At 41.5% G+C, this 19317-nt stretch overlaps 1 protein-coding gene across 3 annotated transcripts in view; it reads right to left on the bottom strand.

Moving 5' to 3' along the window:
• LOC136576563 (dipeptidyl peptidase 4-like) overlaps positions 1 to 19317 on the bottom strand; it is a 118624-nt gene that overhangs the window by 77336 nt on the left and 21971 nt on the right. For all 3 annotated transcript variants that reach the window (XM_066575937.1, XM_066575936.1, XM_066575938.1), the window contains one exon: positions 653 to 751. In XM_066575937.1, the coding sequence (XP_066432034.1) occupies positions 653 to 751 (99 nt within the window). The remainder of the gene's footprint in view (positions 1 to 652; positions 752 to 19317) is intronic.

The following is a 19317-nucleotide window of genomic DNA, read 5'->3' as shown; positions in this document are numbered from 1 at the left end:
TCACAAATGAAAACCTTAGCGAGCATCGACGATATACAAAAATGCTCGAGTCGCCCATTGACTTCAATGGGGTTCGTTAATCGAAACGAACTCTCGAGCATCACTGAAAGTTTGACTTGAGTAACGAGCACCCGAGCATTTTGGTGCTCGCTCATCTCTAGTAATAACCAGAGGCCTATTCCTATTGGCATGCATTTCGCGATTTAAATAATTGTTGCTGATTACAAAAAAAAAATAGTCAATTTTGCATTTTGACTTTGATATTCATGTTGAGCACATAGAGATTCATAAGAAATGGCATGGTTCAGGTAGCTGGCTCAAGGTTGACTCAGCCTTCCATCCTTCTGAGGTCGGTAAAATGAGTACCCAGCTTGTTGGGGGAATAATAAATAAAATTACCTGAAAGCGCTGGGGGAAACGTTGGCGCTATACAAATAGCAAGTCCCTCCTCCAACCCTAATTTTATTTCAGTAACACAACTTTTGTAAAAATTTGTTGATCAGTGTTACAAAATTGCATGCCAGGGTTTAATATTTTTTCCTATTTTACTATTTATTAAGTAAGCAAACAGCAGAAAAACATCCTGGATCATAAGTATCACAAAATAGATTTAGTATCAGAGGCATATAGTTATAGAGCAGAAGGGATTTACCTGAAATCCACTGCAGTCCATAGGATTTATACCGTAACTGATCACCAAAGTAGTCATCCAATGTGTACGTCCGGCGATTGTCTGACTTTCCCTCTTCTCCTGGAGAATATAAAATCTGTTAAACCATAAATTTTAATCATTTCAGTGAATAATCCTAAAATGAATCGTTATGGGAAATAAGTACATTATTGTAGGGTGATAAGTCTTGCTGTGTCGTATCATGCAGGGTTTAGGGATTTGTTTCTCTGCTATCGTATAAACCAGAGGTCCCCAACTCCAGTCCTCAGGGACCACCAACAGGTCATGTTTTCAGAATATCCTATGGTAAGAACATCTGTGGCAATGTCTGAGGCACCGACAATAATTACATCACCTGTACAACACTGAGGAAATCCTGAAAACATGACCTGTTGGCGGTCCCTGAGGACTGGGGTTGGGGAACACTGGTATAAACCATACTGCAGGATTTCAGGGAAGATATTGAAACATTGTTATACCTATTGCAGACACAATATGGCATTACATTGATACAACACATTTCTACCTGGAGACAAACCACCTGTGCATCAACTACGAAGATAGAAGACATCTCAGTCTAAGAAGAAATGATTTAAAGGTACAATCATTCTGGATGTAATGAAAAATCAGCGTGAGACCAAAACAGCCGTGACTCTTAAGGCATGGACCCCATTAGTCCTGAGACACGGGCACCTGATGCTCGACGATTTTGCCATAAATTGAGAGATTTTAATTACTTTTTAAACGTATGCGCAGTTTTCTTTTTTACTCTCAATTTTCTTCTGCTAAATGAACTGAAAAAATAACCGTATGAGACTATTTTACGTAGGCCAAGTTGGGCTTATTTTATCTATTCTGCACAGTAAGCACAAAATAAAAAATGTTTCACTTTGGGTCAATATGATTTCAGTGTTAACAAGTTTATGTTATTTTCTACTACGTTTGCACAATAAAAAACATTGTAAAAAAATAATTGCATTATTATCGCTGCATCCCATGACCCATAAGATTTTAATTTTCTCACCCAATAAGCCAAGTGAGGTCTTTAATATGGGAAGAGTTGTAGTTTTCGTTGACACCTTTTAGGGGTACATGCAACATTTTGATTCCTGTTTTTGCTGTTTTTTGAGAGGCATTTTGCAAGAAAAGTGGTGGTGGTTCTTGCTTCTTTTATCAAGTTTTTTTTTGTTAACTTTTGTTCGGCTCTCAAATGACCCATTGCAGCACCTCTTCAAGATATCAGCTCATATGGCAAGTCAATTCCATCTTACCCTACACAAGGATGACCTACTAAAAACCATATTCTCAGATCCTTCCCTCCTAGCTTATAGGCAACCTCCAATTAATGAGGAACTTTATGATCAGGAGTGCACACTCCTCCGGCACAGAAAAAGGAACTTATCCCTGTAAGGTAAGGAGCTGTAAGACCTGCTCACATGTACGGACTGTGGACAGGATACGGATCCACAACACACAGCAGGACTATAAGCTCCTGGGGACATTTACATGCTCCACGTCCAATGTTGTGTACCTGATCCTGTGCAGTAAATATCCTGTTGGGGGCTTTAGATTGAAGAAATAGGACAAAAACTTAAAAAGGATGAGATCTCACTGCCACACAACTAAAGAAAGAAAGACCAAACTACCGGTGGCCGAGCATTTTTCTAGTCACGGACACAACATAGAACATATGAAGGTTATTATATTAAAGGAAAACGTCAAATCTCAACGTCATAGAAGAATTTGGGAGTGCAAGTTTATTATAACCATCTTTGACCCTCTACCAAGAAACCTCTTGAAATATTTATACCTGTGTTGAGAGTGAACCATATGAGAAAATCGGGAGAAAAGGAGAAAAGATATCACAGGTGACCCCCTAACTCTAAAATTCAGAGACCATAAAACTTTCACATCCCCTATCAGTGAACTCATTAACTATTTACTTCTATGCCCATCCTGTTCTGCTATTATTTTAAGTGCAAATTAATCACATCATGTCTGTGCCTTTTTATATGTATTATATATACATTTCTTCAGATCTATCCTATTAACCCCTTGAGTGGCGGGTTTCCTACCACCCTGTCGTGCCCACCAGGGCAGGTTTTTTAAAATGGTCTAATCATTGAATTTCAACTAATTTTGCAGTTGCGTCTCAAGAGCCATAACTTTTTCATTTTTCCATTGACATGGCCATATAAGGGGTAGTTTTTTGCGGGACAAGTTGTGATTTTTTAAACAGGGGGGAGGAAAAAAAGAAATGGGGAAAAAAGAAAAAAGGGGCCATGTCATTAGGGGGTTAAATAATGTATTAACTTCCTTCTCTGGGTCATTACGACGCATGGATACCACATGTGTGATTGTATTTTTGATTTTTTACAAAGTAAAGGAAGATAAGTGTTATTATTTTTTTAATAATTTTTTAAATTTTTTTTTTTTGTCCCTTTAGGGGACTTCCACAGGGACCCATCAGGACCCCTGATCACATTCCGGGGGTCCGATGGTGACAGCCCTTTACATGCTGCAGTGACAGCCCTTTACATGCTGCAGTCACATAGACTGCAGCATGTAAAGGGTTAACACAGCAGAGATCGGAGGTGTTCTCTGATGTCTGCTGTAAGAGCAGGTACCTAGCTGTCCTCTCACAGCCAAGCACCAGCTCTCCCTGCCACAGAGACCATCGGCTTGCTTCTGACAAGCCGATGGTCTCTATGGCAACCTGTAAACAAAGCAGGAGATTGCCGACATATCGGCAATATCTTCTGCTGGTTTTTCAAAGCCCTTGCTTTGTTCTCTGTGGGTCTGTGCAGGCAGAGCACACTGTCACAGCTTGTGGCATTGTGCTCTGCAGCTCCCATAGTGATACATAGCCCGGAAATCTTCCGGGCTATGTCGCTATGAGCAGTGGAGCTCGTCCCGGAAAATTTCTGGGCGTTCCACTCAAGGGGTTAAGCCTGATGAAGAACCATAAGTAGTTTCAAAAGCTCGCTATAACATCATGTATTTTTGTTAGCCATTAAAAGGTATCATATCTACAAGATTACTTGGTTTCTGTCACGGAGAACAATCACATTATTTTCTATTGCTAACACGGTACCAAACCTTTTTCTTTTTACCAAGACAACAAAATTAACCCTAGTTAGCCATCCGCTGCTAACGCGTTCCAGCACTGTAGCCCCGCCGTCCTCCGGGTGTTTGCTGTTGAAGAGGTTGTCACCGGATATTATATGACTGCTGCAACAATTAGAGACCACAGTGTGACTGTTCTGAACTACTGGCATTATGGCACCCAGGATGTGAATGCCGATGCCAGGAGAATGGGCGGTGATACTGCAGCCTCTGATTGGCTGCAGTGGTCAAGTGATGTCCGGTGACATTATCTTTAACACAAAAACACTTGGAGGATGGCGAAGCTACAGCGCTGGATTGCGGCAGTAGAGGATGGGTAAGTTCAGCTCAGTTTGTTACTTAAGCACAGACGGTGATATTGGGGAATGTTGTCCAGTAATCAGGCAACCCTTTAAGACAGCTTCCTTTCAATATTCATACAGATGTAATACAACTCCATATAATGTCTCCATAAGTTCCTAAATGAAATGTATCAAGATTGAGGACATCGTAATCTTAAAGAGAACCAATTAGCTCTCCGGGCACATATGTTTTTGTGAATATTTAATTTATGATAGTATAAACAATTTTTTTATAACTCTGTTTTGTACTATTTCTCTCTTATTCTTACTGGACATTTATGAATAAATTGATACTTAGGTGTTACCAGTTGGGGGTCTGCCTCCACACAGTCTGACTTTATCCAATCAGTGCTGACAGTGTAGGCCACACCCCATTGACAAGAGGAATGGTAACACCCAGTTCTCAATGTATTCCTAAACACTCAGGAGCAATAACAGAGGAATGGCACGGTACAGTGTTTCAAGGGAAGATGTACCAGAATTGGAATGCAATTGGGAATATAAATATTTACTAAAACAAACGGTTACAAGTGGTTACAGGTCGTTTTCAAAGCATTTTAACATTAATTAAAGAGGAGAAAAGGATTACCCTCCGACAGAAGTAGAAACTAAGAATGTAAAAAAAAATAATTTAGAACATTCTATTTATCCGCGGCATCTTCAGGGGTGCATAACGTGTGCGGTATAAGCTGTCACTGCCTTTGGATACTATCCAACTTTTTGAAAAAGAAAGTTGTAAAATTGTTAATAATACCATATGCTTCTTAGTTGTTCCGCAGCTCACATGCCCGTTCAAAACAGATGACTGTCCCTCTGTTCTAGGAGTCCATATATATCCTAATATGCTACTAGATCATGTGCAAGTGTGACACAGGACACCTGCTAAGGAGAACCGAATGCTAGCATTATTGTAATAAATGGTAACAATCAAAGCTTTCATCAACAGCAATTGCATACGTTATAGTGCATAGTACAAGGACCTTGTTTAATATAGAAGGACCAATACCCCTACATACGTCTCTTAGAGGATCTTGCAATTTTTTTAGCAACTTCAGCTGAGAAAACACTCATAAGACTGACCAATCTTTGTGTCCATAGCATGGATCTAGCCAACTGCAATTACAAAGTAATGAGTACTAACAGAACAATCCGGTGTTGTCTTAAATGGTTTGTATAAGATAAGAAAAAAGGGTTGCACATTGTTTTTCCTTCCACAAACAGCACCATTACTCATGGGTAGTGTTGAGCGAACCAAACCAGTAGAACCCTTTTTAAGTTCTAATTTAGCTAACATTTTCGTTCACCATGGACCCCAAACTGAGCTTTTAGCAAAGTTCTACCCAAAACAGGGTCCTACTGATTCGGTTCACTCAACACTAGTCCTGAAAACTGGCGTATAAAACTGTCTAATCTGTACAACCCCTGAGACTGTAAGACAGGGCTTTTATGGCTCTTGGAGAGTGTTATACTCCAGTTCTAGGGGTATGATGAACTTCCAGTTTGGTTCAAACAAATACAGACTGAACTAAACTTTTTGCAAAAGTTTGTCAAATCATCTGAACATTTTAAAAGCGCGCTCATCACTACGTATGGGTTAGTTGTGTTGCAGCTCAGCCCCATTCAAGCAAATGGGGTTGAGCTGCAATAACAGATATAGTACATGGCCAAGGGCATTGTGGTTTCTAAAAAAAACAGAAGAAAAAAAAAAATTGTTCTGATCTTATAAAACCCTTTCAGAACATGGTAAGAATAGGCTATCAATCATATAAAGCAATACAAATGCATAATACTACTACTGCAAGCAATACAAGCAGCGGCCAGGGGCATGCATAAAGCAGGTCCCAAAGCAAAAATCAATCTCCGCCTTCACCAGCTTAGTTCACAAGTAGTATTTTGGGACAGTAGGAAAAGGCTTCTGGCACACTTATAGGAAGGGAGGTAATCTGAGCTAAGCCTCCCCACTATGGACTCAGTAATAACTACATATGTTGCCTTGATGGTAAGAATTAATTAGTTGGTAACTTAGGTCAAAGTCATAAAGTTCTACCCAGTGGCATTATATGTTTTGGGTTGTTAGTTTGCATTTTTTCCATAAACTCTTGGTAACAATAAGAGTTTTGCACCATTTGTTCCCATCAGCTCCCAAAAACTAAATGACAGTAATCTTTAGTTCCAACAAAGTCACCTCCTGCTCAGTTTAAGACGTTACGTGAAGCCATAGAGTAAGATGGTCAGATTCCCATGGGTCCCCTTAATCTACATGCATTAGTTGTCTGAATTCCTACAACATTCCAAGCTGTGGATTTCCGGCAATAAAAACCAGGCCCATCTTAAAGAAACAAGAACACGTGAGATTTATACTCCCACATGCTCTGTCAGTAACAGAGCTCTCTCTTAAAAGGGCCCCCAGCACAGTCTGTCATGTTTACGTACCAGCTACTCTATTTAACCCCTTAAGCACCATAGTGTTTTGGTCAAAAAGGACCAGACACTTTTTAGGTAAATTTACCCATGTGACAGTTTTAAGACACTCTTTTTTTTTTTTTTACTTCAGCTACCAAAATTGTTTTTGCTGCATTTTATTTTCTGTGACATATAGGACTAGACATTTTTTCACTTTTTTTTTTTCATTTTTATTAGGGGTAAAAAGCTAAAATAAAAAAAGTTAAATTTACAGTTACTTTTATTCAGGCTAAGAAAGTGTAAGAATGGGATCCTCATTTTGTTTCAGATGTTTTAACACATAATTTGTATAGTCTCAGGGTGCATATGGCAACGGTTTTGGTTGGCATCAGTGCCAAGTCATTTTCTTTGTTATGCGTGTGTGCGCATCTAATCTATATATCGAGAGAGAGATCTATCTAATATTTTATTCTCTAATATTTTTTCACTTCTGTTTGTGTCCACAATTACATCATATAAGGCCTTTTGGAGGTCATTCATATTGGTTTTATTGTTTTAGTTTTTTTTCACACTTTTCCACTGTAGCTGGGCATCTATAGGAAAACACCCCCCTGTAATGACAATAGTCACTAACAGAGCTGATCTGGGTCTGCTAGGACCCTGCAGCTTTGCCGTGGAAGAGGGCACCCGGCGGTCACGTGATCGCAGAGTTGACTAGTGGAAGTGGCACCTCTGCTTTCTCTATTCATCACAAAGCACTCATTGAGTGCTATGAAGCCTGCAAGGGAACAATCAGAAGTGCTGTAAGTAACAGCCGAGAACCCAACACGCCTCTGCTACATGGCAGGAGCTTTAATCCCGCGCCGTATCTTAACCATCGGCCTTGATTAAAGTCCAGGACTAGTTCCTGTAAATTTATGATGCTTGGTCCGTATATAGACTGGTTATATATACAGTTAAATAGACTGGTGTACCTATTATGGAGCCAAGTAAGGGGCCTTGCTGGTGGTAATGTCCTTTATCTGCAACAATTCTACTGTAGCAGCATTCATACACCTTAGTGCTTGCCAAAAAGAAAATCCTAAAACAACAACAAGCCATAAAACTCATAAAAAGCCAACTAGCGGGTCTTATCATTCCCATGTGGCACATACTAGGAGTGGCGTTAAGTCTGATGCAGTATATAAATAGAAGAGTAAGACAAAACACAACAAGGAAACAATATCCTGTTTTGTCTAGGGTAGCGCTGTTAGCCACACCTAGAACCCAAACCTGTCTTTTATTACTATGACTCATTATTTCCAAATCGTGATATTAAGAAAATATTCAAACATCTGTTGGAAAACATAAAAAGACCCAAAGTCCATCAAATAAAAATATGCTCTTCTCTTTTTTAACCGCAGCTGAATTTGTACACCTGGCATAAAAGGTGTCTTTAGGGGGCGCTGCTTGTAATGAAGGTAATTAACATTTTCTCAAAAATAAAAGGAATTCATATATCTGTATTACAGTGTATACAACAAGGTAAGTAAAAGTTCTAAGTAAGTGACCCTCTACTTCTGGGAACCAAATGTGCTCCCGTACAGGAGGCTGAACTCTAGTTGTGTCTCTGATAGTGTCTCTTACTACCTGATGAACATGGTGCATTGGTAATCTAGGATACTGCACACTGCTCTCCGATTGGCCAGCTGAGCAGGAGTAATGTCCTAGGGCTCATGAACACGGTAGGATCTTTGCTGCGGAATTCGTGGCGGGCATATGCCGACGGATTCTGCAGCATTGTCCGTTCATAGCATACAATGGAAAAGTGATTTTTCATGCATACAAGTGGAAACCAGTTGCGGTTTCTGCTCATGGATGAAAAATCACTGCAGACTCTATTTCAGAGTGTTTTACGTGCAGACGGCTTCCATTGAAGTCAATGGAAGCTGTCCAATTTGCGGCCCTTCCCCAATCATCATTGTGGAAAGGCCACGGGATCCACCTAGCGACGGCGCAGGGAAATCTGTACTGTGCATAAGCGCCGGCGGCCCATCCACAGTACAGAAAAAATTATAGGTACGCAGGGTCGCCGGAAGGGGGCACAGGCAGATTCCGTGTGGAATTCCCCGCGTGGAATCCGTACATGCTCATGTGCAGGCGGTCTTAGACTACCGCTGCACTACTCTTGCACAGTGTTCATTGGGTAGTCAGAGAAGTAATGTGGACATCTTAGATGAACGAACAGGGGCCCGGAAACTGGAGGATCTGTGGCAAAGCACTGCAGATGAATTTCAGCATGTAATATTACATTTGGTACTGGGATAAAGTTTGTTTCGGGGCTTTAAGTGTGCGTTAACATGTGACGGATTTTGGTGTGGATTCATATCAAAATCCATGTCAAAATCAGTTGGTGCCGATTTTGAGCGGATCTTTCAATCTTTCAGCTGAAGGGTTAAACTGCTGCAGATTCGCATCAAAATGCATGTTAAAATCCGTACCAATACAAATACTGGATTTTGGCGCAAATTTTCTGCTGTGTGCAAATGTACCACACAACCTAAAAGAAGACATTGCTAATTATATTCATGTTCCCATCTGTCACTCTGTTCCATGTACACATTTAGGTAAGGTAAAGTCCCCTGGTGCAAGCACCAAGTCATGACTGACGGGACGTTTCTTGGTAGACTGTTTTTGTGGGCCTTCCCCAGTCATCTTATTAACCCACAGCTGAGCACTCTTTTTACTGACTTCGGAGGGATGGAAGGTTGAGTCAACCTTGAGCCAGCTACCTGAACCAAGCAGCGATTGAACTCGCAACCTTGAGGTCGTGAGCGAGAGCTTAGGATTGCATTTCCGCCACCTTAACACTCTGCGCCAGACAGTGTTCTAATGTACAGTAAATATGTACATAATTATTACTGATCTATTCACTTTAGAAGTTCAAAATTATCAGGTTTACATAACTTGTTTTATATACTGTAATTCACAGAACTCTGAATTAATGCATGGGAGTCCCTCTTTAGGACCCTCGTTCTTTGGCCTGCCCTGACAGTGTCTCAGCAGCACACTTAACCCCTCCCCATGGATTTTGACAAATATTTTCCATTGCGGGAAATCTACGCTTCTGCTAGGTGTGAACATACGCTAACAATTAATTTACCATCGTAGACCCTTCAAACAAATAGGCACTATCCAAAATAGACAACCCCTTCGGGTATGTTCACATGTAGCAGAGATGGTGCCGATTTTCAGCAGGAGAAAATCTGCACCAAAATCATCATCAAACCCACGTCCCTGGTGTGGATTTTGATGCCGTTCTTGCAGGGATCCGCAGCAGATTGCACCTCTTCAATTGAATGGGTGACGTTTGCTGCGGATCTTGAGCAAATTCAGCGGCACAAAAAAAAAAAATAATTAAAAATCGCACCAATATGGCAGATTTTATATTGAGTAAAGGAACTCACCAGCAGCACACACTAGTTCCCAGTTTAGGTAGGACTTGAAAAGATGCAACACCCACTGGGGGACATGAACCATTTTTGGCATGACGGTCACTTTTTTCAGCGTTGCACCTCTGTATGCTGCCACTTACTCAGTTGTGCAGATGTTGACACAGTTTCTATAGAGGAATGTGCTGCGGATTTTCTGCTGCTGAATATCTGCCCCCATTCCGCTTAAAGTCTTAACGCTGACATTTTGACAAATACAAACAGTTTCAGCCATATCTTGCACTAGGACTTATTTCTTCCCATTTTAGAGGATTATGTAGTCCTGACAACGTTCCACTTCTTGGCATATTTAATATCTGAGTGATGACATGTAGTATTTAAGATGAAGTAAAGGTTGCCTTAGTCGAGTTTTCTTCTTTGCCAACTTTTGCCGCCATCCTTCACCATGAGGATTAGCGCTGCCAACAAAAGTAAATCACTGCTGATGGCCATTTACACTTTGGCTTAACATAAAAGGCATTGCAGAGTCTCGGCCAGACCCCGCTGCACTATGAACCAGTTAGGATGATAGGAGAGTATAATAAAGATAGGCAGCACAGTAAAACATTTGACTCTGACCAGACTGTAATTAAACTGTCACTTTAAGAGGTTTCCTGGTGCAGAAGGCTGCTGTGCTCTGTGTAAAGGTACCTTAATTTATGATGTGGAAGCTGTGATTATGCCTTAGGGATCTTTCACCCAAATACAAAATATTCTGCAGCAAAGTAGTAGAATGTGACTTTTCAGCCCCGAAATCTGCACTGCTAATGTGTGGATTTTGGTACAGAATTGAAAATAGCAGAATCCTGCCGATAGTTCCGCATCAAAATCCACAGTTAGCAATGCAGATTTTGGTGCAGAATTCATAGATGGCATCTCTGCAAAACTGTTGCGAAATATTTCGTCCCATGTGAAATGTCTCTTAGAGGGCTCTTGTCAGTTCTCCGGAAATTCCTGTTAATAATTATTTGAATTCCCTAAAAATACAAATGTTGGAGCATTTTTTAGACCCCTGTGTGCCTCTGGTATTCCTCCTGGAAATGTATGATACATTGACAACTGGGTGTTGCCATCCCCCTTGTTAATAGGGTGCATCTCTGCAGAGTCTATCGGTGCTGATTTGACAGGGTCACACAGCCCCATTGACATGATGAATGGTAACACCCAGTTGTCAATTTATTGAGACATTTCCAGAAGGAATAACACAGGAATGGAACAGACTGCTGCTCCAGGATTTGCTTATTTATGATGAATTCAATTATTTTCTAAAACAGACATGTCAGGAAAGGTGACAGGTCCCCTTTAAAGGAACCCTGTCACCACCGAAGAGCACCATACCTTCATGTGGTGGCTAGGAGGATGCATGTTTTTATACTCACCCCTCCCCGATTCCCATAGTGTCTCCTAGTGAAGTCTGCAAGTGGCCTGAAAATCTGACTCTTTTTAGACCACTGTGTGCATGCTCTCCCATAGACTTCTACCTGACTATCTGATGTACACTCAATATGCAACATGGGTTTAAGACACTACACACTGCTTTGATTGGCCCCCGCTGCCCACGTGAGCAACACTAGCCAATCAGAGCAGTATGTATGTCTTAGACTACCAATGCATACTAATGCACAGTGTGCATCAGGTAGGCAGAAAAGCTTGCTTATCCAGGACTGGAGGCTCACTTCAAGACATAAAGACATGCTTGTAGATGTGCAGTAATATCAGGTGTAATTCATATATACTTCTTGCACCTCAGGCTCATGCAGAGAATAGCCCAGCGAATGCCCTTCCTCATGAACAACAACAGAAAAGTTTGCAGAGTAGCGTGAGATGTCACAGCCCCTAACTTAGGCCAGGCTCACACGGCCGTATATGCAAAGTGCTTGTGGTGGCCCGCAGAGGAATTATTAGTACCTCTACACTGGGCTTGAGAATAAGTAGTTACCTACAAATGCTCCCTCTTAATCTTGGAGCTCACTACATTCACATCCAGAACACAAGCAACGTGGAATATCTCTCCTCTTCTTTCATCTTCACCACAAGGAAGCTGAAGGTGCTTCCATGTGGCTCTCTGTTAGGCAGCACTGAGGTGACAGACAAGATGGAACTCTCTCTTTCCGCTCTCAATCACTCCTATTTATACCTTCTCTCATACCACATGACATGACAGACTTGATACATTTATATGCAGACTTTGAATTTTACAGATGTTAACCCCTCAAGCGTTGCAGCTATGCAATACACACTGGAAATGACAAGACAGCTTTGCACAATGCATCCACATAGGACAAACATGGATGACATTTATAGAGGGGACCAGGATGATGTGCTGGGCCACTACAGATTAATACAAATACATTGAAGTCAGGTGACCAAAAGTTACATGATTTAACATATACATAAATTGTTACGCCCCTTAGCATGTGCAGTGACTTCGGTCCTTTGGTCACACGGTGTTTGCCAACTCTCTGAGGTCCGTAATTGGCAATCTATAAGCATTCGTGAGTTTAGTTAAGATTTCCATCGTTAATAAATATATGTATAGACGATCAAATAAAGTAAAACAGATAATAAAGAGTTCTATTTGGTAATACATTTCTAAGACAAAGTCCATATTTAGTCAGCTGTACGGCTGCACATCGGTGTGTGAAGGTCAGATGCAGCTTTTGCTCATTCTTCAGGTCTTGCAATCTTCTGAACAAAATATGCGCGTCACATAAGAAGATTGTGGCAACGGAAGAGAGACAAATGTAGGAGTATATTATGGATGTGCTCTTTCAGTCTTTTATACATTGGATGCCTGGTACTGCCCACAGAGGATTTTTTCTTAATTACACTGGCGCTTTATGTATTACCGTATTTTATGATTTAGAAGACGCACCCCCGTTTTAGAGGGTGAAAATAGGGGAAAAATATTTTCGAGTCACCCAGGAATAGTGTAGAGACTAGTGCCAGGCGACAGAGCAGCAGAGGTCTGAAGTACCAGAGCTCCGTGTCACAGCTGTGCTTGTTCGGCAGTAGGAAGGGAAGAAGCCGAATGGTGGAGGCGGGAAAGCAGCAGTTCGTGCCGGCGCTCATCACCAATCAGCGGCACATAAGGCTGGCAGTGGGGAGGAGAGAAAACTAGTTAGTGATCACACATTCAGTTAGCACGATTGCGCATTGAAACTCAAGATCGCGTGAACAAATGGTGATGTGACAATTGCAGTACATTGGCTTTACAAGACACAGCAGCCCCCCCCCCCCCCCCCCACACACACACTTTGGGGGGGGGGGGGAGAAAAGTGTGTCTCATAAAGCAAAAAATACGGTAGGTACAACCTCTGTATAACAAATATTGTGGTCCTTAGTTGTACAAGGTCATCAGCGATTGGAACCTCTGTCATTGATTTTCATTTAAATGCCAGACAAAATAGCTTAGAATGCTAAACCATTTCATCTGGGAAGATGTTGGGTAGATGGATGGAAACGGAACAGACCCCATTACTCATTGGCACTGTTCGGTTCCGTCATAAGATGATTCAGTTGGATTTCATTTCTTGCTCCCATAACGGAGGAGAAAAATGGCACCAACAATGGTGATGCGAACATAGACTAACCTGTTGCACCATCAGAACTTGCTACTCATTTAGTACCGGATTAAAAGGGGTTGTTGAGTTACTTTTTAAAAAATGACATGTCAGGTGTAGATGTTCTAATATGACAAATCAAGCAGAATTTACTTGTCCACATCCCTGGCAATCCAGCGTTGAAGCCCCGCTCTTCTCTCGGTCTCTGTCAACAGCAGAAGTCAGGTGATTGCTGCCTGCCAATCAGAGGCCACCACATCACCATTCAGAACTCCTGGCATTATCGTGCCCAGGATGTGAGCACTTGGCCAGGACAATGGGTAGAGATGCTGGAGCCTCTAGTTGGCAGGCAGTGGCCACATAACTCCCACTGTCAGAGACCAGGAGAATAGTGTGGCTATAGCCCTAAATTGCCAAGGCCGAAGACGAATAAGTATTGCTAGATTTGTTATTTTGGCCAATTTTTCAAAAAGTAACCGGACATCCCCTTGAATTTTTATTTAACAGTAAGCATTGCATTTTTTGCATGAAAAAAAAAAACCTGGAGACCTTGTATTCCATTGTGGTCCCTTCCAGGTACCGTGCTGAAGATGTCACTAAGTTTCCAATGTTTTTCAGCTTTCCGAATACAAAAGTTCAGTTTCAGCTCCCCACCACTTCATCTTGTTTCCTCCAAAGTTTCTGCATGATACATGTGAACACTCTCCATCTTCACTAGATTGTGTCACACGGAGGATCTCAATTGCTTTATTACTATCACTTTTTATATAATTCATTGGCAATTCCTTGGAAAGTTTTCGACTTTCCCTTTTTGTGCTTCCCTCTTCAAAAAGGGAAGTAAAAAAATGTCTGACACTAAAAGACTAAAAAGCTCTGATAATAAAATAAGTTCCACAATTAAGGACCACACTAATTGTTGTAGAAAAGGGTGTTATTTATTAGATAAAGTGCCTGTGTAAAAAACTAGATGTGAGCTGTACCAATCATCCAAAGTAGTAAAGACTGAACAAGCACATGCATCTCATAAACTTTAATGACTTCCCCTTTCAAAGTACTATAAAAAAAAACACACAGAGGATTATGCATTGGCTTTACTATATGTGGCATTTAAAGGATGAAAGAAGATTTGCGAAGGATGGGGGTGGGAAGGGGTATTTTATTAAAGCTATGTCCGAAGCAGAACATTTTTTCAATGTAAACACCTTAGAACTATATGATTTAAAGGGGCTGTCCACTTGTAAACTTTTGATGAACTATCCTTAGGAAAATCATTAATGGTAGGCTGACTATGGTGTGCCTCCCAGAACCCACATCAATCAGCAGTTCTCCAGGCTTATGCATTTGTGGACTGAGTTGATTTCTGCAGGGAAGTAGTTAGCTCCATTCTCACTGCAGTGGTGAGGTTTGGTATTGCAGACCATTCACTTCAGTGGGAACTTTGCCTGTAATACCTAGCCTGGCCACTGTAGTGAGAACGGAGACATTTGTCAACCGAGTTGATTTCTGTAGGAAGCAAACGCATCGGCCCGGAAAACAGCTGATTGACAGGGGTTTCGGAAGGCAGACCATAGCCAATTTACTATTAATGGCCTATCCTGAGAATAGTTCATCAGCAATTTACAACTGGAAAACCCCTTTAAATAGGGAAATTGAATTTTTTGCTTTTTAAATATTAGAGCAGTACTAGAAGTCCCATGAGAACAAAAAGGAATTGTGGTAAAAAAAACTATATAAAGACCACCTCTCAAGACAGATATCAAGATATTGGAGACTATTTTAACTTGACTCTACTACGTGCAGGATCGGGTGCTATGAGATCACTATCTACTCTGAAAACATTTTTCTGTGGTTGTTTATACAGAAAGCTGTCCGCTAGTAGCCAGTGAGGTGCAAGGATATACGAATCTACATCTGATACAATATATGATCTACATTACTGACTGGTCATATTCTACTCTTAGAGTGGTGAAGCCTTCTTATATTTACAGGCCATGACCCTAGTATGCTGGACTCACCTCAGGCTTACCACCTTCCCATGTTACCTTCAATTAACAGACGGAGGCACAACATTTTTGTAAAATATATTTTTTGGCCGCAGCAGCCATTTTATTTAACAAAACAACATTACAAATTAACCTTATTGCCATAAAGAGAGGAGGCCCTTGAAGACACAACCCAAAAAAATTAAAGGGTCTGGTGCTTTCCACATAAAACCGAACTTTTCCTCCAACCATACACCCAGCTCGGAGACACCATGATTGTGGTCCCAGACAAAAATTGACATATGCCTAGTAGAGACCTATATCAGGAAGCCCAATAACACCACCAAACAACTTTATAAGCCTTAAATTCCTTGATATATATATTTATATTGGAGTGTGATATTTTGTCATTTCTGAATTCTCAGTTTTGATTGCTAGTACAGCTTTTAGCAATGTGTGGTCTAATACAATTGTCCTAGTTGAGAGTGAACCAATAACAATTAATGTCTGCCATGAATCATAGAATGGTAGAGTTAGAAGGGACCTCCAGGGTCATCGGGTAAAACCCCTTGCTGAAAGCAGGATCACTAAATCATCCCAGATAGATGTCTGTCCAGCCTCTGTTTGAAGACTTCCATTAAAGGACAACTCACCACCTCCTGTGGCAACTTGTTCCTGGTAGCTGTCAACTAACAGTAGTAACTCTTCTTTCTAAAAGTTAACTTGCAATAGTTAGTTAAAACTTATTGCTGACTAGTTGATGTGTTTTGGATAGTGACGGGCGAACATTTGAAAGATTTGGTTCAGCTGGTTCGTTGAACTTTTGCAAAAAGTTTGGTTTGATACGAATCAGTTTGAACTGAACGTTCACCAAAGCCATTAAAACTGGTGTTTAACACTGTTTAAGAGCCATAAAAGCCCTGTATAATACTCTGAGAGTGTTATACCGGGAATTTATGGCTCTTAGACAGTGTTATACACCGGTGTTCAGGATTAGTGTTGAGTGAGCCAAACCAATAGAACCCTGTTTCAGGTAGAACTTTCCCAAAATCTCAGCTCAGGTTTGTGCCGAAGAAAACGTTTACTAAGGTTCGAGCTGAAACAGGGTTCTCAGGCATGGGTCACTCAACACTGGTCTTGGAGAAAATCTTTTATTAAGATACAATGTAATGAAATCAGCAGGTCCTAGGAGCTTATTGTAGCGTTGAAGTCAGTATCACTTATAGTACACTATAGCAAGTTACTACAATAAGCTCTGATCCCACATTTCTCCTTATGAAGAGTTTCCTTAAAGGATTTGAAACTTTTTTGAACTCTCAAAACTCTGAGAACGGAATTAATCTTTGTTAATTACAAAGCTGCTTGGACTCTTTTGCTGTAGATTTCCGTTCCTCTGGCAATGGAGAAACATCTCTAAGAACTTGTAGCAATGATAATGTTATTAGGTTAATGTTTGGGTTATAAACCCAACAGCATCTGTTATCCATACAGCCCGCGGGCAGAGTGATTAAAAAGTAATAGACAACATCCGTGGACTGACAGACTCGTGCTAACAATATGAAATTACGTTTTAGTAAAGCATTTGTGGTTTAATTATAAAATGACTACAACTGCAATATGGACTTACAGTATTAACATCTGCTGGTTAAGGAAGCTTTTTGTAACAGTCTTGGGGTGCATTCAAACGTTGCAGAAGCGTTTGCTATTAAAGTGAATGGGAGTAAAGCAAATTCTGTTCACGCGTAACGGAAATGACAAAAAACGTTGCAGATTTTCTGTTGTAACTGTACTGTAAATACAGCCTGCGGTTTTGCTGCAGATCCACTGCGGAAATTCCGCAACATATTTGCAGCATTTCCGCAGCATGTGATTGCACCCTTAGGCTGGATTCACATAGGGCGGATTTGCCGCGGAAATTCCGTCCGGAATTTCCATGCGGCAAATCCGCCTGCGGCCACTAATCTCGGGTTTAGCCAGCCATATGGACGAGATTTCTGAGAAATCTCGTCCACACGGGGTGGCCAATTCGCTGCGGTTAATCCGGCCGAAACCGCGACTGCGGCGTGGCTTTGCCGACCGCAGCATGTCCATTCTTTTTTCTTTCCGCTGCGGCCGCGCTCTCCTCTATGGGAGCGCCGGCCGAAGGGGAAGAGCGAGCGGCCGGGCCGCTTCAAAGCCGCCGTGGGTTTTTCCGCGGCGCTTCTCCTGGTGGAAATCTCGCAGTTTTTGCTGCGGCCAAACCGCGAGATATCCGGCGGGAATCCGCCTTGTGTGACCCCAGCCTTAAAGGCATTGTTAGAGTTTTAGGTTCTCTGTAAAATTCATTCACCAAGCAGGAACTTAACAAAATAAGGTTATACTCACCTCTCCCCATTACTGCGGTGTCATTGACACTATGTAGCCTGCAAGAGAGTAGGCAGAAGCAATTAAAGCCACTTCTGCCTTCTCTGTGTTTTTGGCTGTGATTAACAACCCATAGGCATAACAAGAAACTCTTGGGCCCCAATGCAAAATCTGCAACAGATTTTGCCACTTATAATACGGGTGTCTCTTTATGTGACTGAGGGGTCTTTGGGCCCCCTAAGGCTCCAGGGCTACCTCTGCACCTCCTCTAGTTATACATCTGTACATGCCATCTATTATGGTAGTTCGTCGTGGTGAATGGCGTCCCTCACTTCCTTCTGTCATTGGTTGTGTCCACCACCGTGTGCCATGTCCTTTGTGGCACACACCACATTAGCTGCCAATTTCCTGATGGCCGTAGGCTATGCATTCACACAGCTTGCCTGGCTCTTAAAGGGCTAGCATGCACACCCAACTTTCCATCCCCAATTCCAACAAGCCCCTGGCTATTTTAAGCACCCTCTCCCAGTAAAGAGGGCTTTAGCAATTAGTCAGATTTGTTAAGGTGCATTTTGATGTAACGATATCATTTCAAAAATAGTTAAAATGAGTGGAAGTGAACGATATGGTTTGGTTTAAATGTGAGCCAACAACCAAATAAGGAACGAAAATTGCTCACTCTTCGTTCATCATTCACTTTCAGCCAGCATAAAGATCATTGTTGGCTTGTTCACTTCTTGTTGCTTTTAAACACTCTCCACTCAGTGTTTCACAAAGGACCTGCACGATTCTCAACATTAATCGGCCTGTCTAAACAGGCTGCACGAGTGTGAATGAGTTAGCGGTGACGTCACTTGCTCGTTCAAATGAGAATTGGCTCATCTAAAAGGAGCATTAAGCAAAAGGTGTTCACTTGTTCTGACAAATTCGTGGTAGACTCATGCACACTCTAATGACCTAGAGTTGTTTTTTTCACTAGTAATTTGCCAATATACTTCTGCATTCCATCACATTAGGTAAGGTAAAGTCCCAAGGTGCAAGCACCGAGTCCTGACTGACTCCTAGTGTGACATCACATTGTGACGTATTCTTGGCAGATTGTTTTTGCGTGTTGATTTGTCATTGCCTTCCCCAGTCATCTTTTACATCCCAGCAAGCTGCGTACTCATTTTACCAACCTTGGAAGGATGGAAAGCTTAGTCAACCTTGAACCTGAATCACACGGAGATTGAACCAGCTACCTTCAGGTCGTGAGCGAGAGCTTAGGACTGCATTTCTGCTGCCTTAACACTCTGTGCCATCACATTAACCCTTTCCAATCCATTTATTTTTTCTCACCCATTCTCCCCAGCTCCAAATAAATTGGAGCTGGGAGAATGGGTGAGAAAAAATACATTTTCCCTGCACCCTCCTGATCTG

Source organism: Eleutherodactylus coqui, chromosome 8, assembly GCF_035609145.1.
Source record: "Eleutherodactylus coqui strain aEleCoq1 chromosome 8, aEleCoq1.hap1, whole genome shotgun sequence".
In the NCBI taxonomy this organism is placed as follows: Eukaryota; Metazoa; Chordata; class Amphibia; order Anura; family Eleutherodactylidae; genus Eleutherodactylus; species Eleutherodactylus coqui.
The sequence above is the reverse complement of the archived record's forward strand: the minus strand, read 5'-3'. Positions and strand labels throughout refer to the sequence as shown.